General features: G+C 45.5%; 1 protein-coding gene across 1 annotated transcript; it reads right to left on the bottom strand.

The window, feature by feature from the left end:
• Nucleotides 1-1882: 1882 nt before the first annotated feature.
• On the bottom strand, nt 1883-21304 carry LOC119407130 (inactive selenide, water dikinase-like protein). Its single transcript, XM_037673992.2, has 6 exons — nt 20899-21304; nt 20685-20788; nt 18342-18604; nt 15018-15208; nt 11052-11264; nt 1883-5615 (listed from the first exon to the last, which is right to left on the bottom strand). The coding sequence occupies exons 1-6, from the start codon at nt 21164-21166 to the stop codon at nt 5431-5433; spliced, it is 1224 nt and encodes a 407-aa protein (XP_037529920.1). The 5' UTR covers nt 21167-21304; the 3' UTR covers nt 1883-5430.
• Nucleotides 21305-26095: the final 4791 nt, after the last annotated feature.

Here is a 26095-nt window from a genome sequence, read left to right as displayed (position 1 = left end):
CAAGTGCGCTATCAAGTTAATAGCGTTAACCACCCCAACGTTAGCATCTAATCAAGTTTCGCGGCAGAAACTACGTTGGCTACGGATGGCTAAAGATACGGAGCCGCTTCGAACCGCTTCCTATTTAAACAGGTTGCGCCACCTATGCAATACAAATGCAAGCTTTGAATATGGCCTCCGAGATTGGCTTCCATTATATGGCTTTACATACTAGCGTGCTTCAAGTGAGTTATTCAGGCCTTAGAGCTGGCTCTTCAATTTCGATCTGCGTTTACAAGTCTAGAAAGTTCGAGTCGTCGTGGGGTGATTTCAACGGGTTCACTACTTCCGACGCATTCATTAAACAAAAGCATAGCCTTTGAAATCTGTTACAAATAGGAAGGCTGTCGCTGGGATGTGGTTTCAATATATTTTTGCTTTCAAATGAGGAGGGAAAAAGTCAAATTTAACACTGGCACGTTTATGGTGGTAACTTCTACGAAGCGCTTTACGAACGCACCACCGTAACTGCGTTATTTTGCATGGACTCCGAGACTGTAGTGCACTCGAAGAAAAAAAAAAATGAAGCTTCGCGCTGTATTTTCTATTAACCATATTGTTTAAAGTCGGAAAAGTAGGTATCAGTGCGGAGCAGGAGAAACCTGCCGAACGAACCTTGATATAATGAATGAACTATACGATAACCTTTTATCACCATGATCAACAACATTCGAACTCAAAGCACCTGGATACAACAAAATATTGCATATAACCAGTAACTCAAATGTAACATGTCACGCGCAACCTCGACATAACGTAGCAGTAGTATAAAACATTTTTGTTTCTTTTTGTAAACTAAATTATTTCTCATCAAGGTCAGCATGCAAGTTATATGAAATAAGCAAAATAAAAAGTTCAAATTGACTTCGTTACGTTCAATTCTAGGTAGAATAATAATTATTTCTACAAGCAAGCGCGCTTATTACACGAATTGAATACCTTTCAACACTTTAATGCCAGGTAAGAACAAGCTATAAAGACTGCTCTGCAAAATTAAAGAGCCATCTAATGTAAAAATAAGCCCTAGTAAAAGGTAATGACAAGCATAAAATGGGCAATAAATTTTCGTCCGTTCTTTGCTGGCCTTACCTTCAACCAATACACCTAGCAAGATCAGGCATTCCGCATAGGTAGAGGCATTGAAACAAATAAAACTCACAGGTTCCCTTGTGCATTCACCTAAGACGACTCGAAGGCAAAAGCCATTTTCTTTTCCTTCTCAGTCGATGTATAGGGGAGCCTATATAAACGGCCGGTCATGTAGGCTCCCTAGATGTATTTATCCTGCTCCTCCACCCTCCGAAACCTCTGTGCACCTAGCGTGGTTTCTCACTGCCTCCAGGATCGGAGGCACCTCACCTGGTTTTGCACTGCCTCCGTGATCAGTCCACCTATGACCAAGCTACAATGTCACGTGTGACTTGTGTAGGCTTATGCCACAGGAGCAAAGGAACGAGGCGGCAGTACCAGAATCGACACCAGCAGGGAACACAAGCTGCGACTTCACGTGCCACTGTGAAGCGCCATCTTTATTTTCTTTTCAAGAGGTCACGCGCGCTCTCTGGTTTTCTTTGCCACCCAAAGGAGGGCACTACAACGGCACCATGTGGCGTTACGTCACATGACGTCAAGCCAGAATTTGTGACGTCATGATGACATCACAAATTTTTGCAATCTATGACATCGTATGGTGACATCATCACGTGATGATTTTTTGCACCACTCGTTCCCGATGCTGCTGATGGTCAAATTTCGCAATTGATGAGGCATATATAAGGCTTTCTTCGCCTTAATAACAGTGACAACTGGCAGCTCAAAGAATGACACCATTCAACATCCCACATTTCCGAGGTGAAGCCTTTCATCAAAGAAGAATTTTTATTGTCCAACTTAAAAAGTACAAGCATATAGTATCTTCGGCACTCCACAAATGCAATAGTGCGGCTGTAACAGACCCCAAAACAGCAAGGCCTATCAGCGGACGAAGGGTCCACTCCAAACATTTCAGCCACAAGACTGTTAGATCGAAAAGAGAATACAACACACACCCGAAAACGCTGTCATACTGCCATGGAAGAAAGCACACACACAAATAAACCTAGTGAGAACATAACCAGAGGTAAAGTCACCCACCAAACTCTGAATGCAACGTGAAATCGAGGCCACATGCCACACACACACACACACACACCTAACACATTTTCGAAAGTCAGAAACCTCATTTTCATGGACATAAAAAAAGGACGCGACAAAAACACTCCAGGCACCACCACATTGGCGGCGCCTGGAAACGAAGAATTGGGCAGAGGCAGCGCACGTCATGGTGCCTTCGCTGCTACAAACAGGCGTAGAATTCCCTACTAAAACTTCTAGGTTTAAAGCTGGCGTTGAAGTCATTCAGCTACCGATTGAATGATGAGAAGTATACACGGATTCGTCTAGTCTATGCACTCGTGGCTTAGGACAACTCTTGTGGATTGGCCTCTCGTGCTTTTAACCTTTTAAGTTGCAAGCGATCACACATTTCTAATGGCGTTATGGTCTAATGTCACAGAGAATTCACGGAAAGACAACATCCTGAAATTGCGAAGATGCAATACGTATCCACAGACACACGTGCATAATAATTTCAATCACTACTCTTATCAAAATCTCGCCGAAACAATACGAACATCAGATACAAAAACAGGCTCGTCATATCATATCCAATTATTTGTGATATTCGTTACATCATGACAGATTACATTCATTGCAATATATTCTGGCTACACCCCTGCATCATGGGGTGTTAGTAGCAATAAGGGCTTTATTTTTACTATCGTATACCCAAGGTTTGCCAGTATTTGCAAAAAGGTCACGAGGTCATTTGAAACCACATCGTCAAAGTTTAGGCAAATTCATGTATGCAAACAATCACACCCATGACGTTAGCGAAGACACTAGCACCAGCTGTCCTCCTAGCGAGTTTCGTGGGAAACTCTACGCGAACAGGTACCTTAAACTGTGGTTGCCAAGCAGCGGCTAGGCAATATGGAAGAACTTCTTGCCTCGGGGCTGCTCAGTAGTCTTAGTAGGTGTGCGGATTTATTGCCCCACCCCACCCCCCTCCCCACCTCCTAGTTTCTTACAATTACCTAGAGAAAAATGTGGTGCTGGACGCCGTTATCACATTGGAACGCTGGGATACAGTGACTTTGGATCGGCATCATTTTCAAAATAGATAAAACACAATAGTTATTTCAGCACTAAACAACACACATGAAGAGCTTTTTTTTTTCTTAGTGTAGCGCCGTGAAACGGCGCTTCTGAGGGTGCGCGAATGTGTGCTTCTGTGTGTGCGCGAAGGCCAACAGCGCAAGCGCGAGGAACCACGTGACTTTTATTCGTGCACTTCAAAGGAAATAAAAGTTCAGTTGTTGTTTGGGACGCGAGTGGCTTACTTCGCTTGCGCGACCTGCTCGCCCAGCTCGGCCTCGCAGTGCGTTCCAACATTAGTTTCCGACAAGAACATGTTTGGTTTAATTATGAGGGTTTCTACTGGGGTGTACAACGTCATATACTTGGTAGGTACCGGCCAACAGCTAAAGTTGGACAAGATAGGACAAGATCAGTTGCTTTGCAAAAGTCCGTCAATTCTTTTCAGCCCTTCATTACATGCTCGACGTGAGCGACTTTTTGATGTAAAGCATAATATCGGCAAACGAGAACCTCTAATGAAGATTTTCCTTTAAGAAAACTTTATCTGTGCAGCCATTTACACATTCTAAGTCAAGCCTTGCTCATACCATGTGACAGCACTGCCGTCGCAGCACGGCATCCATTAGGAAGGTCGCATAGATGGTGGCACCACATTTCAGTCTAGGTAACGTTGCAAGAAACTCAACGGTTAAGCCCCACCCCCACCGTGGCCGCAGTAGACTAGAGCATGTGCAGAGCTCAGTACTACTGACCCGTTTTTACACTACTTAAAAGTAGTCCAACGAATGGAGAAGTTTTCAAAGTAACTAAGTTCTTTTCCTTCCTCGAGATCTGCATAGTAAAACATTTTTGTCGGGCGAGGAGGTTCATGACTGGAGAGGAGACTACAGCAGCACGAAAAAAACTAGGATGAGATAGCACGATTGAGTATCGCCGATTGACGATATGAATTTGATACTCAATGATGGTCTCGCAATGTATAAAAATTTCATGTTTCAATAATCCTCAGTTAAAAGTAAGCACCAGTACTGTGTACTTGTCTCGTCCTTGTTTTTTCCTTGCTACTGTGTTTTGTTTCCTCTCTAAAGTATGGAATTCAATTTAAAAGATTGATTCTAGCAACAACCAAGATCCTATTTGAACACATCAAATCAGAGCTTTACAAGTGAGTGTGCAAAGAACTTGTGATCAATAAAGTGTTACTACCGTAGCTTTGAAACAAAAAATGGGAGGGGTCGGTGAACATGTAGAAAAAATACTAATCTGGCAGTGGGTGTTAAAACGATGAGAAAGGTGTTTTATAACTGCCCATGTAATTCACTCCACCCCGATCGCCTCCCCCAATTTTGGCTGTTAGCGCAGTGTTGGCACATTGTACAAGTTAGAAATGCACACCTTCATTGCAATGAAAGACGAAGTAATGTCAGAAGCAAAGTAGCTAGCTTCTTCGAGTTGCCTAACATACAGGGCCTTTTCCTTTAGCTGCACCAAGTTTTCAAAATAAGACCTAGACGTATATGACGGTGACGACATTGTTGGCATTCAATTCTCAACCTGGGAGCCTCACAATTCAGAGTAATTCACATAGCTGTGAGTAATTAAACAGGTTCCATTAATTAAACATTTAGTAATTGATTGTAGGTAGCTAAGGCAAACGACTACGTGAACAAATTTTTTCAACTAGAAGGCTCTGTCAAAGCATAAATTTCACAGTTTTCAAATCCCAAATATATGCTATCGTAACTGTTACGAGAGCTTCGTTAAGGAAAATTGCTTTGCTCGGCTAGATAATTTTGAAGCGAGGCTTGAAACTACTACTCACTTGCTTAAGCCACCTGTGATGAATAACTGACACATTAACTGACATAACGCAACACAGTACGAATTCCTCTAGACCTTAAGGCCACCAATCTGAGCACTCGAATGCCACTGACGTTGTCACATTGACTTTAGATTCGAATTAGTGCAGCTAGAAAAAAACATCCTCAAGGCTAAAGAAAGGTGTAGGGAATGAGCACCTGCTCACCACTTATTCCCGCACCATGCACCATAACTCGTCACACCAGCACTCAGGTCAGTACCGAGCGAACGAAGTGACACCACTGTGGCGGGTTGACACCCGGCAGGAACCGGGTGTAAGTGACCGGGTGTTTTGGAGGGTGGCGGACAGGGTCACGCACGTCTTGTATGCTGCTACCAAAGTTCACCCTCTCTGTCCTTTGAGGGAACCTCAATGACGCGGGGCTTGTCTATGATGCGCGCCGTCCGACAGCCTTTCTCGACGATGCCGATGATCCAGGCCTGATAACCTTCCTGCTTCTCGATGTCCTTGCAGTAGGCCGCTGCCTGTTCTCTCGGCAGACAGATGAGCAGGCCACCTGTGGCAGTAATAACGTAGGTGTTATTAAGGCGAAAGCCTTAGATGCCTAATTGAACGCGAAAATTGATCGTCGTCGTCAGCATGAGTGGTGCAAAAAATCATCATTACGTGATGATGTCACTGATCGCCGAAATCAGTGCCGTCATCATGACGTCACGTAACGTGTTTTCACACGAAGTCATCACATGACCTCATCGCTTGAGCAAAGATGGGCCAATCCCGGAGGCAGTGCAAAACCACGTTAGGTGCAGAAAGCTTTTAGAAGGGTGCCAGGGAGGATCTACACATCGACTGAGAATAAAAAGAAGATAGTTTTCGCCTTTGAGTTGTCTTAGGTGAATGCATAAGGGACCCTGTGAGCTTTTATGCAAACTACCACTTATCTTCATTCCTTTTTTGCGACAACCAAATGGGACTGGAACCATCTACAGTGGAAGCTCGTTATAACGAAGCGGGATATAACGAACTAATGGATATAACGAAGCAATCGTAATTCCCCTTGAAATTCCCATAGACGCCCATGTATTTAAAACCTCGTTTTAACGAAGCTAAAATTTTCTCGCAATGGATATAACGAACCTTTTTTTTTCCCCGAGCATTTACTGACCAATTTGGTAGCCGGCAAGTCAATGTCTTATAGCGCGCGACGATTTACGTCCCATCACGGATGTGGTAATTCAAAACTCGCGCTCCCGAGGAGCCGCCTGCCAACACGCGCGAGGGTGCGCGTCTGCCTGCCTCACCTTCCACTTAAACTCGTGGACCCACCCGCGCACGTCACGCGGCCTCACCTCTCCCGCGGAACTCGTGGACCCGCCCGCTCTCCGGTTGCGCGCATGGACGGCGACGCGGCGACCGCGCGGTGGCGTGGGCGCGGGCCTTTTTGCTTGTCGTTCGCTGCGTGTAAACAGCGTCTCTCTCGGTTCCCGCCGCTAGACAGGCAACGGCAAACGAAAGCGCAAAACGATTACAATCGAGCAGAAGGCGGCTATGTTGAAAGCCGTTGAGTCCGGCGTCAAGAAGAAAAAAGTTGCCGAAGATTTCGGCGTAGCGTTGAGCACGGTACCGCAAGCGTGTAATCGACCGAATTCTACTCAATATGAGCATGAAGCGCGAGACTACAATCGACCTCTACATGGCGATCGAGATGCTACAGGCTGCTTGGATGTCTGTAACAGCAAGTACGATCGCCAGCTGCTTCCGGCATGCCTCATTTGGCATCAACAGCGGCGGTGACAGCGAAGATATCGGTGCTGCCGCCAATGAGGGTGCCGCGGGTGACCAAGACCTGGCGTCGTGGGACGCTCTCGTTGACGCCGGAGTTGTGCCCGACTGCGACACCTTCTGCACGTACGTCAGTGCCAATGCTGACGCGGTGACAACCGAAGAGCTGACAGAGGTTGAAATTGTGCGCGCGGTGACAGGGGTGGTGAATGACGACAGTGACGAATGTGTCGACGACAGCCCGGAGTTGGTGAACCCGATGTTCCGACGTCCGCGCAAGCGCTGGATGCGGCAACCTGCTGCACCGCTTCTTCGGCGCTCACGATGACGGCGAGGACGGACTCGACATAGCGGCAGCGGCCGAAAAAGCCATCATCCGTCCGAGGAAGACACGGCAGAAGGACTATTTTTCTGCTAAGTGAGCCGCCAGCTGGTGTGCCGAGTTTGGCGTGAATAAAGTAGCAGTTCTTTGCTGTTCTTTCTTTTTTTTCTTTTGCTAGTTTTTCTCCGTGCGACGGCCGTTTTTCGTTTGCGTGGCGGATTTGCGTGGCGGATCCCACAGCGTTTGCTGTGGGATTTGGTGGTCAGTACATCCTCTCTTGCGTGCTAATTGTCGGTAGAAGTGGATATTGGCTATAACGAACTAATGGTTATAACGAAGTAATTACGACTCCCCCTTCAACTTCGTTATAACGAGATTTTACTGTACCTGCTATGGCCGGGTGCCACTCCTATCCACATACAGTCGACGTCCGATTTTCCGGATGCCCGAAATTCCGGACATGCCTGATTTTCCGGACTCATCTGTGGCACCGTCAAGTTCCCCGTAGAGTCAATGTATTAAAAAGTCCGAAATTCCGGACGCTTATAGCCTTCGCCATCCGATTTCCCGGACTTTTTACTGTTAAACACCGACCCAAAGTCACCACCGACGCCGCCATTTTGGTTGTTTTCAGTGTGGCCAGCAGCACCGCCGCACCGCACCACGGCTGCCGTAACCTCAAAACCGCACGTGTCATTCCGTTGCCAGCCGTAGCTTAGCCAAGCCAAACCACACTGTGGTCGTTCACGTGTTGTTTTGTCAGCTGTGCCAGCTCTGCGGTTGATCGTTTGCTGCTGCACGCTACCTTCAGTGATCACGTTTCCTGACCTTCAGCATCCACCGAGTTCCTAGCTGTTTCGTGCTGCGCTTTTCGTCGAGCGGATTCGCCGTTTACAGCAATGGCACCGACTGCTCCTTCGTCTTCGTCCGCGCCTTCGAAGCGCACAAAGCCACCTCGTAGGCTCACGATGACGAACTGCCATCCGCGGACGTTGCCTTCGACGATCTGCGCGCTGGCGGCGTGTTGATTCCAGCCGAGATAACCCTTGAGAGCTTCGCCGACGCTGACAAAGACCTCGAGCTATGTGCGGAGTTGACCGATGATCAAATCGTTCATCAAGTTACGGAGGATTCCGATGACTCCGACACCGAGAACGAAGAGCCAGCTCCTACACAGCCAACGAGCTCGGAGTTGACGCGAGCACTGATGACACTGTCATTGGTGTACAGCGGCAACATGACGTTGACTGAAATTGAGGCAGACATAATCGCGGGCAAGCGGACCGTGCAAAAGAAAATAAGCGACTTCTTTGCGCCCAAGTGCTGACCTATGAGGTAGTACCGGCCACGTCGTATTTTTTTTTTTAATAAAGAGCCACCTACACGATGCATTGGCTGAATTGCTATGGGAATCTTGTACTCCGGCTGTGACCCTCTCCGTCAGCGAAAAATACCTACCAGAAAGGTGCGTTTTCACGTGCATTCGTTTTTCCGGACTGCCCAATTTTCCGGACGTTTTCGCGGTCCCTTGAGGGTCCGGGAAATCGGACGTCGACTGTAGTATATTCAAGGCTGCTCGCAAATCACTCTTTCACCGTAATTAAAACCAATCCCTCATGCATGCCCCAACTGGAGCCTTGGAGGTATATAATAAATGAAATAAATGAAATGAAATAAAAGAATTAGCCATTGTCAAGCTTCAAGACACCACGTGAAGCTGTGAACTGACAAGCCCAGCCCCTGTCAGGCACGAACTTTGTGGAGAGGCTGGATGCAATAACGTATTACCATCCCGTTCTTTTTTCATTTCGCGTCTGCCAGTGGCACTGTCACTGGTCCAAATCTTGCAGACATTCCCACTGTGCTTGTATGTCTCAGGATGCAACAAAAGCCATGAAAACACCCATCAGCATTAGTTATGCAGAACACCGCTGATACAGTAAAAGCTCGTTAATTCGACTCTCGTTAATTCGGAAAATCGGTTAATTCGGACACGTCATCTGGTCCCTGTAAATATACGCATCACTCTATGAGACTGGGCGCTCGTTATTTCGGACAGATTTGACCGCAAATCGGATAATTCGGCGACTTTCGGGCCGCTGGCGAGGCTCGAAAACGAAAAAAGAACAATTCGGAACAAAAGTGAAGCTCAAACGCAGCATCGCCATGGACATCAATTATCGACTTGGCTTGGATTGAGACTGGTTGAACGCTTTTTTTTCGCGTGTGGGTTTTGTTGCTTTGTTCCCGTTGGTGTGCTGTATCGTTGATCGCCGATTTATCGAGGAACGTTTCAGTACGGCTCCTTTAGCTTGATCGTTGCTGGTGCTTTTGTGCTGACTTCTCGTGCGACCGCACTCTCCGCCGATGGCAACGCCGGCGAAGCGGCCCAAGTACGAGGCCAAGCTTCACCACCAAAGTAGAAATTTTGCGTGCTCTGAATAACGGGCTCTCCCGACAAGAAGTGATGAAGAGTGATGAAAGGGGATCCTTCAATCGGCGCCAAGAAGCAAGGAACGAGTAACCGTACTTTTAATCCCCCAACGTGACGGGAACAGAGCGCTTGCCGCTTCTCGTTATCGGAAAGGTTCAAAAGCCACGCTGCTTTAAGAACATCAACAATCTTCCCGTGGATTACCGTGCCAACCGAAAAGCGTGGATGACGGGTGAAACTTTTGCGGTGCTGCAGACATGCGAGCTGCTGAGCACCTTGAAGGGCTCAGAAAAATTGTGTCCGCGCGAATTTCTGCTCGAAAACAGACAAGCATCCGCGATTACTTTGTTAAGTAAAGGTATGTTGAAAAAACTCGTGCATTTATTGTGTTTATTTCGGCCATTCGATAATTCGGACATTCGGTTAATTCGGACATTTTTTCCGGTCCCTAGAAATCCGAATTAACGAGCTTTTACTGTATTCACAGAAATGAGCACGGGACCCTCGAAAGGTGTTCTGGCTTTCTGTCAAAGCTTTGACATGCGCTGATTGAAGGAATCACAGCGAAAAAGACATTCAGGCAGAGTTTAAACGGGTCGTGCAACACTTTTTCAGCATGGTCAGAAAATATTGCCTACCGGTAGTCAAGGCTCCTAAGAACATGCAAGCCAAACACAGCGCAGCACGCGGCCTGGAATTTACAATTAATTCTCAAAGTGAGCTATAAATCGTTCCCTCTTCTCTGAACAAATGATGCCATAAGCCTAAATGAACATGCCATAAAGCCAAAGTCCGCGACCATTTGAGCATTGTGAGCTGCATAGTTACCGTAACCGTTGTGGGATGCCACCACGTGCCCGCGCGCGATCACACTGAAAATAAGCCGTGCTTCAAGAACAAACAAAATAAGAAGTGCTCAAGATCATGATGCACGCATGACGTAACTTCTCTCCCCTGTGCCATCTCGCCCTGTCAGCTAACGTCACTATTTGAAGACTGCCTTTCCCATATCTCGTATATGGGTCATTTCTGAAGGGGATTTGGCGTCAGGGTTTGAGAAACATCAATACCAATCTCCAAAATGACTCAAATCAGGACGCAGATCCTGAAGTATAGAGTTTCGTTCCACGGTTATGTTTCAGCACAAGGTGACTGCAAGGGGTGGTGCATCACGAAAAAAGTCACGTCTGTGTAGCTTACCCGAACAAGGCGTTGTCAATCACGATAGGTGAGAAAATAATGTGAGCACCATTAAGCAATGTAACGAACAGTCACAAAGTCATGATAGAAATAGAGGACGAAGAATGTCATGTGCAGGCCACGGGCCACTATCGAAAGGTCGGCGGGCCCCTAGTCTAGAGCCAGCTTTTCCCTCTGGCTAATTATAACTCTACAGTCATGCTCAATGCGCGTTGTCCGGCCACAAACGCTGCAGTAAACGGTCAGTCACTCACCTGATGTTTCGGGACAAAAGCCTTGCAGCAGCTGGAAGGTGGAGCCACAGGCCTTTGCCACGGCGGCCATCTTGGCCAGTACAGGTAGGTTGTGGATGACGAAGGAGACGTCGTTCTTCTGCGCCCGTGCAAGGAGTTGTGCGTGACCGAGGAGACCGCCGCTCCGTACATCCGTGGCACCGTGAGCATTGTACTTGTGCATTAGAAGTGCAGCTGCAAAATAAACAGTGCAGGCATCAACCAATATCAATCAATCAATCAATCAATCTGATTTTTATTGACAACTCAAAGATTACAAGATATCTGGACCATTAGCCTACATTGGCTAGTGATCGGTCGATATCGGAGTACATAAAAGCAGCTTAGCGGAGCATATATAACAATAAACACATATATACACACTTATTTATACATATACCTATTCATATATGCACATATATACAGTAAAAGCTCGTTAATTCGGATTTCTAGGGACCGGAAAAAATGTCCGAATTAACCGAATGTCCGAATTATCGAATGGTCGAAATAAACACAATAAATGCACGAGTTTTTTCAACATACCTTTACTTAACAAAGTAATCGCGGATGCTTGTCTGTTTTCGAGCAGATATTCGCGCGGACACAATTTTTCTGAGCCCTTCAAGGTACTCAGCAGCTCGCATGATGTCTGCAGTGTCCGCAAAAGTTTCACCCGTCATCCACGCTTTTCGGTTGGCACGGTAATCCACAGGACGATTGTTGATGTTCTTAAAGCAGCGTGGCTTTTGAACCTTTCCGATAACGAGAAGCGGCAAGCGCTCTGTTCCCGTCACGTTGGGGGATAAAAGTACGGTTACTCGTTCCTTGCTTCCTGCCGCCGATTGAAGGATCCCCTTTCATCACTCTTCATCACTTCTTGTCAGGAGAGCCCGTTATTCAGAGCACGCAAAATTTCCACTTTGGTGGTGAAGTCCTTGGCCTCGTACTTGGGCCGCTTCGCCGGCGTTGCCATCGGCGGAGAGTGCGGTCGCATGAGAAGTCAGCACAAAAGCACCAGCAACGATCAAGCTAAAGGAGCCGTACTGAATCATTCCTCGATAAATCGGCGATCAACGATGCAGCACACCAACGGGAACAAAGCAACAGAACCCACACGCGAAAAAAAGGCGTTGAACCAGTCTCAATCCAAGCCAAGTCGATAATTGATGTTCATGGCGATGCTGCGTTTGAGCTTCACTTTTGTTCCGAATTGTTCTTTTTCGTTTTCGAGCCTCGCCAGCGGCCCGAAAGTCGCCGAATTATCCGATTTGCGGTCAAATCTGTCCGAAATAACGAGCGCCCAGTCTCATAGAGTGATGCGTATATTTACAGGGACCAGATGACGTGTCCGAATTAACCGATTTTCCGAATTAACGAGAGTTGAATTAACGAGCTTTTACTGTACGTATGTGCACACTGAGGTGTCTATTACATATACAGATTTCTAGTCATATACATAATATGCACACTGAGGTGTCTATTATACAGAAATAGAAGCGTTCAGGTTAAAGCGGTATTCGCACGAGGGAAAAATCTGCAGGGGACAAACCTGAAGAGGCGGAGCTAATGACGTCAGCCGGCGGGGAGAATTCCCCACAAAAGTCCCCGCTCACACGGACGAGGTGAACGGAGAGGGAGGTCAGACTACTCTGGTGGCTTGTCCAAGGCTATTGGAACGTGCGCTACTGCATTTCACAGAATGTGCCCTTTGGTTGGGTCGCCAACAGTATTTCACATGCTTTTGTTGTTGCAAGCCCGGAGTGATCAAAACTGCCATTCTTCGCGAGGTCGTGGACGGCAGCTTTCTTTTTTTTAACTCTGCTGAAGAAATTGTGCAGAGCCTTTCGGATCAGTCAACATTGGTTCTAATCAGTGAGGCTTTGGTCGTGTAGTGGAGTAATAGGAAATAATTTGAAGCATCTTTAGATGTTGATCGGCATTGTGTTAACGAAGAAGCGCAGTAATAATTTTTGTCTTTCATGAGGACTGAAGAGATGTCGCCCCCTAACGCTTAACAGATCTCTCATCAAAATTTTGGAGTGTAACGAAACTATAGATCACTGCTATCTTCATCACGCAGAATCAGTCATCAATGCAGAGGAAGAAATGAAATCCTCGTTCCATGAGCATATAGCGCAAATTGAGGCATCAATCACACTTCCGGTGGCCTATTAAAAGAATTTTATTAAGTAATGTATATGCATAATGTGGGAACCTCTTATGGCTGACGTAAGTCGACACTCAGGTAGGCACTAAGTTTGTGGTCGATAAGAATAATTTTGCACATTATAGCTCCAAAATTTTTCGTCATAGCGCTGAAATTTTGTATAATGAATCGGAGCCTTCTACATGAGAACTATGTAGTGTGCGAGAGCAAGCGACGCTCCACCAAACATCAAGAAAATTCGTTCAAACATATTGTTTACTGTTTTTCATCATAATATACTACTACAAAGAAGCGTTATGCTTTTTTTTTTTTCATTAGGTCATTACTTCAAGAAAACCGACAACGTTGGGTCAAACAGTCTCAAGAAAACTGGTAACGTCAAAATGCTCAGAAAAATCACCACATTCAAAAAAAGAAAGTTAATATCAGTGACCGGTATATGGGCCATATTCCCGGTATATGGGCCGGTATATGGACCGGTATATGGACCAAAGCACTCTGCCATCTGCTTGAAAATCACCTCTCACACAGTATTCAAGTTCAGCAGGCCTTGGACACATGTTCTCAGACAATCAGGAAAAAAAAAGTGGCATCATCGCTAAGTTTGGCCATCGCGGCAGCGGCCAAACACACCCGCAAAGTGATTACAAAATGGTTGCTGCAGTAGAAGCAACTGCGCCAAACACCTGCGCAAAAATCCGTTTTCTCCCCCACCGTGGGGGATAGTTTATCCTATCGGGAAAAAGGTCTCCATATCCTCCGAGGATCCGTAGGGGCGGGGGGGGGGGGGTCGCGCCCACTCGCTAATCTATGACTTCGTTGTCACATGATCTGCAATCCCCACCTCTCCCCCGAGGATTTGTCCCCTGTGTGAATACCCCTAAAGGAACAGATCATTTCAAGGTTGTACGTATTTAACTTCAGGAGGTGTGCAAATATCTAAAATTTCTAATACAAATCCGATGTGAATAACGCAAAAAAGTACCGTTGAATATCGAATATGCGAGCATAGTCAAAAAGTTGCAATACAGGAGGTCGCGATAGCCTTTATTACTCTTTTAAAATAAATTAGTGCAACTGCATTTCATTCGGCTGCAGCATATTGAAGGTTATTCTGGAAGTGCACTCATTAGAAATTATAACGCGCACAAATTAACGGCTGGACATTTTCAGAAGGTAAGCATGACTGTATGTGCTATATCAACATATCTCAAAATGGGATAAAGGCCCTTTGTCTTGGTATTGAGGTGGCACAATGCAATGTGATGCTTGCTTTTAAAATGGGCATACATTATCAGTGTTTTACTGTAAAAATATGAATACACTCAGACCTCGATATAACGAACACAGATATAACGAATTATCGGTTATAACGAAGTAAATGAAGAATAGTCTTGTCATAGTTACAGTGTTACAAATAAATGTTTATAACGAATTTTCGGATATAATGAAGTTATTTAGTGGCAGATGCGACTGTTATAATGAGGTTTGAGTGTACTTAGCACTTATAAGTCGTTACTTGTTCAAACATTTGCCTCTTTAATGGTATATTCGGCCATGGTCGCATATGATGATCGTTTCTATTTGCACTACCCGGTGCAACGAAAAGCTTTAAGAGCTCCACTCTTAAAATGTGTAATTGTATTAGTATTGGAGGATAGGAAGATAACACACTCGTAATTTTCGTGTTGTGTCCCAGCAATCGCTCATGCTGTCTTTTCAATGAAACACTGTTGCAGCAAACCAAACAGGTGACTCGATCACTAGAATGCCTGGGATACCTGTGCGATTGAGTCGTGCCATGGAGTCACGGGCGCGGTGGCAGGCCTTGTGGACATCTTCCTCGGCCACGACAAGCCGAACCCTGTTCCACCTCTCGGGCTGTTCTAGCCATTGTAGGGCGCTAACTGCCACCTGGACGCCCAGGGGCTTCGTCAGCACCAGCACGTCCCCAACCACTGCATTGTCGGCTCTGCAAAATGAACGCACGCAAAGTAGACAAAATAAGTAAACAAGTTACCATGCAGGCTTCCTCCAGTCACTTTCAATCGCGATCAAACCGGATCTGGATCACAGTTTTCAGCCACAATTGGCTCCATTCTATAGCTTGTACAAGTGGGCCTATTGCGAAAGTCGCCAGTGGCTCATTTATTCAATCAGGACTGAAAGTTCGTGGTCTGACAACTGTACAAGGTATTCAACAGAAATCAACAAAGAGTAAATTTTGAGACCAAATTGAATAAGAACAGGGTGATAATGGCAAAACAAATCGAATTGAATGTAAAGTACTTCTTTCTTCATGACGCATCTGCTTTAATGTTACACTCAAACCTCATTATATAATGAAGTCACGTGTGACACGACAACAGCTTCGTTAAATCCGAAAATTCATTATAGACGTATATTCGTAACACTAGCTATGACAAGACTATTCTTCATTTACTGTTATAACCGATAATTCGTTATATCCGTGTTCGTTATATCGAGGTTTGAGTAATATAAAACAAAGTTGACCTTACAATAACTGCTGTATTAGCAAGTCTCCAACAAGCAGCTTCATAAACTACAGTGATGCGATCGACCGAAACCACTTTGGCACAGCCTCTCAAGCAGCTAACACCTCTCTCTGGAGCAGTAAATCAGCCTTTAGGAGCAGTTGCTCGTCAATACATTTTACAACACAACTTTTGAAGTCCCTAAGCGGAAGTTGCCATGTTAAAGGAAGTAAATATATGCCCACATGCATGTATAGTTATGTCTCGAAAAGTGGAATTAACTCACTGCTCCTTGCTTTCCTGCGGACAGCCCTAATTTTCTATGTATCCGTGACATCAGGCCGCCCGACATTTCCTCGCTATACACTTCGCATTTGTTGTTCACTGCAGCTTTTCCTCATGCTTCAAGCTGCGTAAATTTTCCACTCATATCCTTTTTATTATAGAAAAAAACTAGTACCGTGATGACGTTTGCGCTTTCAAGACAACCTAGGTGTTTGAGTTGCGTGGTGAAGTATATGCTGTCACATTTCATGGAAGGAATCGCTAGGTTTGTTGGCAGTTAATAAAATAGAGGGTTTAATAAACAATTGGTGTATTGTGTACAAATTCCAAGGCTGCGCTACATGAAATTTGCGAGAATGAAAGGCTTCGCATTTTATTTAAGGCAGGTTCATGAACTTGAACTTTTGCCGAAGTCAAGAAGCAGCGCCGATGTACCAGTATAGTGTGTTACCGTTCTTTCTCAACAAAATCGCACAGGCCACTGCAGCGACTGTAATTGTTGATAAATCCCAAGCGTCGAATGGTATTAAAATTTAAGTGCCCTGCATGAAGTCTTCTGCAAATCAGAACAAACAGAACATTTTTTTAATAAAATTAACTAACTAAAACGAAAGGATTTAAGTGCATACACACACTATTTGCTGTAGTTAATGCAATCAATCTTCATATAAAAGACTGGCATTTCACAAGAACTTGTAATCTCACCGATTATTAGATTTTTTCTCACTCCATCACGTTCAGTAGCTATCTTTACCTGACTTCCCGCAAACCCCTTCCCGACTGCGAAATACAACATGAGAAATTAACGGATTGAATTCAGTCAAGACATGTAATAGAGTGCTGAAATGAACCTTGCATACGTAGCAATTATTTATACTGCGTGCCTGCCACAATACACAGCAACTTCAGCTTCTATTTCCCCCATCCCCAGCACCGAACTTAATTTGTTAAATCAAGTTCGTTGGCCAAGTTAGTTTTATTAATTCACGTTGATGACAACATGAAGCCTTATGGGAACCTGCTGGGGAATGGAAATTTCTTCGTTAGATCAGGAACTTTGTAAAATCAGGTTTTACTAGACCAAGTATAAACCGTATTGATGTTCACTGTGGCAATGGTGAAATGTGACTTCATTTTGTGTCAGTTTCAAATTTGATTGTGCACAAGTTGCGCCGTAAAATATGCAAAACTATACTTGACGACAACTTTTATTGACAGCACTGTGGAAGCTACAGAACCGAAGAGCATGCATGCTACTGCGCCAAGAAATAATACTTAAGTTTACTGATAATTTTCTCGTTTGCCTTGCTGAAATAAATGCTGCTTAATTTATTATGAGTCTCAAACAGTTGCGGGAAGCCATAGGTAAAATACAGTTATTGCTCACTTCGCAAGAATGCCTTCCTTTTCTTTCCATTTCTTAGACAGCACCACCTTTTCAGGATACCTGTTTTCCAAAGTAAACATGGCGTCCGTGACATAGTGGTTCAGTGTGCGGCCGCAAACACGCTGTTTAGTTCTCCAAGAAAAACATACTCGTAATATGACACTAAAATGTACACTGAACAATCTAAACGTTTCTCCCATTCACATTTTTCGTGTAAATAATTTTCTAAATGCATTAACGATGTGAGCAAGCAAAATCAGCCGCAAGCTGCAGAACTATTTGCGGAGCAACACGAATGTGTGGAAGCCCCGCCTCTGTAGCCTTCGGTCCAGTGTAAAGATTAGCTGTCGCTGAGTATATTAGAAAAATATTTGCACTGGCAAACTGCATATATTTTATTTGATGATCGGATTGAATAGGCCAATGTTCAACTAGCTATTTCAAAGCTTAGGATATGTGCAGACCCCAATATTCTAGTAGCACAGGCAGGAACATGGAAACAAGAGATGCGGTCACACCCAATAGGAGTTGTAACATACTGTCCGTGGTCAAAGCGGCACCAACACTGCACGGTGGCGTCAACATGGAAAACAACCGGTGACGTAAACACTGTTTGGACTACTGGTGTTTGCAGAACCAATTTCAGATTTGCCGGTGTTAACAGTATAGTCTTGCGGCCCCTTGAGCCATGGCCACTGTGTTGCAACTCATGTGCGCCACAGTACATTGAAACCTTGTTAGGATGACCTCATATGATGTAACGTGAAAACTTTTTAGAATCTGATATCACTTAGACACATTTGATATTTACTACGCTACACCTAATAATTTGTCAACCTGTGCACTGGTACTCAGCACTGCCATTCCATAGCCACTAAGCCACCACGATGGCTTTCTAAAGAAGTCAACCATTCCAGTGGAACCGGGGCTGTGCTTACGATATGAACTCTGCCGGATGGCAGCAGCTCGTCGCACATCCACCGATGATGAGCCAGGGGTTGAGAGCTGTCTGTCCGCCGGTCACACTGGTACCAGCCAGAGAAGCCGCATCCCGAAAGCCACGCACCAACAGCGACAACACCACATCGCGCTCTTTGTCCGTCAGCTTGCTGCTCACACCCAACACTAACAGCACATTGTCACACTCAGTCACACCGTGCGCATACAGACCACTCAAGACGCTGGCGCACACAATCTTGCCCTGCAAAAGGAACAGGAAAGTGACGGCTTACATAGTTCAGCTTTTGGATGTACGTCGACATTTTCCATAGTTTGTATGGTGCTGACAAAACCAGGTCAACTTATGTTTTTCACACCCATAGACGTCAGACTCTGGAGTTTCCAAGATGTGTGGCGCCACCTGTCGGAGAAGTATTGAGTAGTGCATAGACCGACTCTCTCGCACAGTTTGCTATGGGACCAGGTGCAACTAGCGAGTGCGAAACAACGATTGAGCTTAATATCGCGTGTGTTTGCGCATTTAGCACTTAGAACGAGAGCTGTGAATTGTTCTCCGCAAGTCGGACGCGCTACCGAGCCGTCGTGAAGTGCTTGCTGGATCGCTCGCCTGAACGACGGCGAAAACAGCAGCAGACGAGAGCCCTCCGCACGCTACGAAGGAACTCCGCAAAAGACGCACTGTTGCGTTGTGAATTGCCACGGACGTAAAAGACGGAATAACAACGTTCAGTTTTACCGATTTCCATAGTTGTCGTACGAAGAAGAAAGGCGAGAGCGCTGGATACGGGCCGTTGCGAGCGTGTTGGGTAAGCGAAGTACCCGCGTTCTCCACAGCCGGTGACATGAATGTGTGGCTCTGCTGTTGTTTTGCGTAGCCCTGATGCAAAACCGTGGTAACCTTGACTATGAATCTCAGCAGAGGCTCTGACCGCGGTGCTTGTCCTGTAACTGAGCAGCTAGAGGCAGACTGGAGACGCGTGATACGCACACCGCGACGAGTTGGTCGTCACAACACAGCATCGCGGACGTGCGTACGTTTTGAAGGCTTAGAGTTCTGGTTCTAACTAGCTAACACCACGTGCGTCATACAAGTAAATCGCAGAATGTTGGTTTGTTTCGCCCGCGTCCTCCGCGGTTGCCGTAGCTATCTCGGACGCCATGGTTTTGCCTTTGGTTGTACCCCGCGAAAGTGGACACGCACGTATCCCCATTTGCAGTACATACAAACGGAAGACGACCATCAAGAGACCATTTGAGGATGCGTAATAAAACACTCCAATGCACAGGAAGCGAGAGATTAATTAAGGGTAAATGCAACTGAAAAGGCGAAAATCGCCGGAGTTCGCCCCTGATGAACCGAGTTTTGTACCACTGATCGTAAGATGCATAGTTCAGTAAATTGATCGTGTATGTAGGTACTTTATCGCTGTGGCATACGTATATACCCGATTTTAACGTAGTTAGGCTCTAGAGAACGGATGTCGGAGGGCTTGCCTCGAACTCGGTGTCGTGTGATGCTCGCTTGTACTTGCGAGTTGCAGCGCGCGGGAATAACTAAAACTTATTTTGCATTGGTCTCGCAGTTCGCTTTGATCAGCTTCCTTTGTTTCTGAAGCGTGGATTGGTGGAAGAAGCTTTCCAGGTCCTTGATTTTCAGGAAACCGCGCCTCGACACCAACGAAAGAGGAGGGTTATATTGCGGCCTATGCACATTCGCTTGCGGGCGGCTCTCTTTGCACTACCCAGTTAGTGCCAGGGCTACGATGAGGGCGCTGGTGGCGGTGTTTTTCGCAGCGCCGCCTGGGCAGAGTCTGACGTCTATAGACAACTGTGTTACTTTTTAGTGGCACCTCTGTCACACAGCGGTAAAATGGGTAGTGGACAACATAACTGAGCAGCGAAATGATGCTTCCACGTCTTCTACGGACGTGTTACATGACGCACTTTCGATTACGATCGGTTTCTTTATCTTGATCGGCTTGTTTGCAAAGATGCAAAGAGAGCCAATCGCGGTTGAGATAACTCGATCATCGTCGGGGCTCATAGCGATCGAAAGTGCCCGCGTGACACCCGGATTGATTTATCGTTTAAACAACACAGAAAGGCCACGATTAAGAGTTCCTCTCACTAGTGAGCGTTCAAGGCCTTTTCAATTGCACAGTACGTACAACTGGCTTGGTTTTCCGCAGACACCGATGACAGACATCTCAGAATGATAAAAACCTGTACAGATACGCAGATTCCGAGAACAGATGAGTAATGGCATGTTTTTAACAACAATCAGAAACACGATATCATCGTCGCGCAACCGCGTGCCTCACCATGACATAGGGGTCTTCAACCAGCGGATACAAGTAGTCGACGCTTTGCACCAACGACAGCCCACCGTGCCTCAGTGGAGTCAAGCTGCATTCGATACCCGAGCCTGCGATGAACACACGGGGATCTATATCAAGCCGCACACACACAAACATGCACAGCACGATCACAGATCAGTGTGGATGAGCAGCGTGAAACTCGTATTCGGGCGCTCACCCGAACGTGGCATGCCCTGGACTTGAAAATACTGGCGCTGCTGGCACGGTCCATCGCCGTCGCCGAGTTGTAGGAGTCCCTCCAGGAGTTTAGTTAGCGAATCCTGGGGGACTTTACACCCTCATCCTTTCAGATCGGCGAACCGCGTCAGCCTGAAACCGGGGTCCAAGTCGTGAGACGCCGGATCGAACGGGCGCACGGGTGCGCCGACTTCCAGTTGCACGGCGGCCTGCTGTGCACCATTGTTGGCGTTGCCGTTGTTCTCCATCACGACAATCCCGAACACCGAATCCCTTCGCGAAGAAGCGTCTGCAGCAGCTACACGCCGGGCGGTCCGAAAAACGAGAGCCCTTCGACCTCTCCTCGCGAGCAAGATGGCGACCGTCCAGGCTTTTGCGGGAAGGCGACGCGTTGCGCGCCCGCACGTCAATTGGTCGAGAGAGAGTCACGTGATGACTCGTCGTCACGGGCGCACCGCCGGGGCGTGTCGGAAACGGGACGCGCGGGCCGCATGCGCTCCGGCGCATTTCCGTAGATGCGCTCGCTTGGCGGGCCAATGAAGTGGGGAGGAGGTTAGAGAGTAGGGCGCAAAGAATGAGCAAAAGCGGGCGCCGGTGCTGTCGCTCTTATACGCCATGAGCTGTGCGGAAGTGTTCTCACCGTAAGTCTGAAGCAATAGTTTCGTGGCAGTTGATTCTGCGCAGCGCGTATTCACAGCTCTATTTAACGTAATTCATCCTTGAAAAAATTGTAACAGCTCTTCTTCGTTATAAACGTCAGTTCGTTATAACCGTACAAACGCCGCTTCAGGTCGTCAGGTCTGTTTCGCAAGAATTGCATTCTCTTCATAATACACGCAATTCATTATTTCGAAGCACTATATATGGCATACGGCCTTAAATATTTAGCACGATTATGCCAGGCTAACAAGCACAAATTCCCTTCAGGCACAAATTATCATCGACTGTCTGCAAATGTGTCAGATTCACACAACATAATTCTAAAGCACTCGATATTACATTCCTAGAAAGCAAATGAATATGTTTTGTGTGGGGTTTAGCAATTAACCCTAATTAGCATGCGATTAAATATTTAATGGTACTGCATTCAGTAGTACTTCACTTTTACATAAAAAGAATCAAATCGTAGGCTCAAAATGCATGCGCAATGTGTTATTGGTTGTATTCATTTAGAACAAAAGAAGTTAATATACCTTTGATGCTCTTGGAATGCAGCATGTCAACCAAACCGTCAAACATCGTAGTGCTTTTACCGAAGTGGTCGGCTGCAGTCATATGCAGCACACTGGGATTAAGTAAAGCTACAGTGATTGTGCAAAAGGGTAAATTCATCCTATGCACAATATATATCTTGCACTGTCTTGGCCACTGGTCCAAAAAACTGGAAAAAACAAGCTGCATCCAAATATGTGGATGTAGCACCTGAAGAGGATAAAAGGACTTATTGTGGTAGCAGTTTAATCACCTCATGCAGAAGCAACTGGCTCTTCTTAAGACTGCTGTTTAGCATGACCTTGACTAATATACTTTAGTAATAATAATACAGCATTTTTGAGACAAAAGACAGAACAAGTCTCCATTAACCGCTAGTAATTCAAATAATAACTAATTGATCTATTGTACCTTATATCTCCAAGCAATAAAGGGGATTAGAGTTATGAGAGGGGATGACTCCAGTTGAAGTTGGGTATGAAGCCATTTTTGCATGCCACTGTACTCGCACTGCATTTAAACAACCTGGTCCATCATTCATATTGTTAAATATATGATGGTTGTTTTGGAGGACTTAATGCAACAGTTCTAGAGGCATCAGCAATGTGAATGTTGCATTGATAAAAACAGAATAGCATTATCTTTTTCTGTTTCTATCAGAGTACAAATGGATCGCAAACACTTACTTATCGCCTATTCAAGCATAATACTACACAAACGGGAGTGTAATAATGACATTAGCAATGTTTGCCTTCCCAGTATGAATGCCTGCCAGATAGTCTCTTCAGACTCTAACAATTTGTTTTACCCTACAAACAATACAACAGTGTGCTTCCTCAAATTGGTCACCATATAGTTAATTAGTTTTGTTAAGAAAAGGGTGATATCATGCAACTCTCAAATGCACAGTGACAGCTTAGTTATTGCTACTTAATAGCTGCAGCAGATAATAGCTTCAAATCATAAAAGTTGCACATTTTTGTCTAGTGTGCACTATTACCTAACAGTGTCCAACTTTTTTTTTGCCCTCAGGAGCACAAACACGAAAATGACGCACAACTGAGCCCACCACAAGAACTCCATCACGTTTCTGGCAAGTGACAAGCACCCAGCAGCTCCATTCAACTTTCTCGCATTCCCAAAAATGCAAACAAAAGTTAATAAAAATTGGATTACTTAGTTTACATTCAAACAAAACATGAGTGCTGCAGCAGGGAGGAAGCTTCAGGTTATATTTCGACCGTATGTGGCTCCACATTGTGTAAACTGTCAGCATTCGCTGAAGTGCTGACAGTTATGACCCCAGCACTCTGTTTTATTTGGTTTTTATCGAAATAAACATAAATGAAGGAGTTGTTACCATTTCTTTGGTTATTATTTGGTTATTAGGAATAATAATATCTGCGTTTTAATGCCCCAAAGCTACCATATGACAGGCCCGTAGCCAGGAATTTTTTTCGGGGGGGGGGCCACTTGCTGAAAGCCTTGACTATTTGAGAAAAACGCCTATTTTCATTATTTATTTTCGGTAAAACACCATGTATCATGAAAATTTCTGGGGGGGGGGCCGGGCCCCCCGGGCCTTACCTGGCTACGGGCCTGCCATATTATTATGAAGGACGCCGTAGTGGAGGGCTCCGGAAATTTCGACCACCTGGGGTTCTTCAACGTGCACCTAAATCCAAGTACACGGGCCTCAACATTTCGCCTCCATCGAAAATGCAAGCGCCGCGGCTAGGATTCGATCCTGCGACCTTCAGGTCAGCAGTCGAGCGCCATAACCACTAAACCACCGTGGTGGGGCTGGTTATTAGGAATAAAACGAAATTTAGGAAAAAATATATATAGTGCTCTATTGCACTGTGTTGTTTCACTGGCATTTTGAGCATTTGCGTAATTCCAATTCTAAAATGTACACTTGAGATTACTCCTCCATGCTTAGACATCAACTAGTCCGATTAGTTCCAGTTACATGGAACAATATATGATTTAGGATGATGACTAGAGACCGGACTTTAGGCGAAGGCCTATTTTGCTTATTGTGCTTCTATCGCCCCACTTTGATATATGAGCATGAATTAAAGGTTAAGGAGTTTTATAATGTTTTTATAGTGCCTATAAATGCCTCTTTTGACGTTTGTGCCTAAATGCCTACAAATGCATATAAATGCTTATTTTCAAAATCGGTGCCTGTATACGAACACTATTTGGCCTCAAGTTTCACTTCCGGGTGCCGTTTGAGACTGTTATACATGATACCGGGCAATATTGACTGTTTGGAACTCTACGGGTTCAGCCTAGTCCTCTAGTTCAACCAACACCTGGAAAACAACCGTTAGCAGCAGTGAAGTGGGATGCGCCAGACAGCATACGCCGCTGCACTGACGTGGCGCGAGCAGTTGGCAAACGTGAAACCGTGGACAGCTGTCAAAGGAAAGGAGAGCGAAGAGTGAAAGAAAGAAAAATGTGATGTGCACGCGGCTTTTGTTTCGTTTGTAATTTACATTTTAAAGTGTTCTCCCGCAGGGGAAAAATTGGCTCTAAGTGATTCGACACGGCCAGTAGGAGGCATCCTCCCTTCTGGTCTTTAAGCAGTCTGGCTATCTGCTCCTGCTCTGTCCTGAGAAAGTCATGCTGAAAAGAAAGACTCTCAGGAGCGTGTTGAATCAACAGTGGACATTTGGCTCACTGTGCTACAAAATAAACAGAGAGAGACCATGTTCTGCTAACTGTGCGGGACAAAGGACACTTGCATGGCTATGTTCAACTGTTGGTGCCCTTGTCAACAAAACCAATAACATTTTTTGCTTTCCTGTCGTAGATACAGGTTGCACACGTCCTCATTTGAAGTTATTTGCATTTATGTAAAAGTTTATTGTGCCTATATTTACGATGTTGGAGGCCTAAAACTTTGTTCTGCCTGCTTATTTTTGGCACCTAAAACGCACTTTTTTAATGCCTAAATATCTGGCCTCTAATGATGACACATCTAAGTGCAGAAGTGTTAGTGCATTCTGCATCTATTGGAGCATAACTGCTGCTGTTGGCCATCGCACCCGCAACCTCACATTCAACAGCACCACGGTGAGTAAATGTGAAATGGAACAGTTCGAAGCATGCAGCTTTCAACTTCATTCATGGTTCAGTCAACTAAGCTACTAAGTACCCACCTCATCTGCATACAAATTACTTTCACAAGCCTTAGCAATGGCCAACGGGACATGAATAAACGTATCATTCTTGCAGTAAGGCACCGAGAGATTTTAGATACCACATTTCTCACTGGACACAGTTTTGCGTTAAATGGTTTTATCCCTGGCAAACTTGGGAAAGCGTCAGAGCACGGTAAATAACTTACTGCAACATTTACAAACATGTTGCTTTCTGTAATCAGGAGCTGGATGTCGTGATGCATTGGCTCAGACTGATACTTCAATAGCGAGTTAAGTACTGCATACATAGAGAACGCTGCATTTCGCATAGTGCACATGAGCAGAAGTTCTGTGCATGCGCCCTACCATAGCCGTGCGCAAGGGGGGTGGCCGCCCCCCCCTAGTTACCTCTGAGGGGGGCCACAAAATCTGCCCCATACTTTGACTTTAGTAATGGGGGGGGCTGCGATGGACCGTCGCCTCTCCTGACTGTTAACCTTGCAGACACCTATGCTACGTATGCACTACTAAAACTCTCTAAGAATTGCAACAGTTGCACGAGCACACAACCAAAAGAAATGTGTTCGGAACCTTTATCTACATTTAATGTGATGTTAGCAAGTTCTGCTCCATGTCACGACGTTCTGATACTGCCACTGACGCCAGGGCAGCCTGCTGCAATGAAATTTTAGACTGTTTAAAAGCGTCATTGCAGAAAGAGGAGCCTCCGTGCAAGGTTTTATGTTAGAAATAGATGTGGAAGTGCCACCGAAATCCCACAAGAACAGTACCCTATACCAGAACAGAAAAAAA

The sequence above is a fragment of the Rhipicephalus sanguineus genome, chromosome 10 (genome assembly GCF_013339695.2).
Source record: "Rhipicephalus sanguineus isolate Rsan-2018 chromosome 10, BIME_Rsan_1.4, whole genome shotgun sequence".
NCBI lineage: Eukaryota > Metazoa > Arthropoda > Arachnida > Ixodida > Ixodidae > Rhipicephalus > Rhipicephalus sanguineus.
This window is presented reverse-complemented; position numbering and strand designations above follow the sequence as displayed.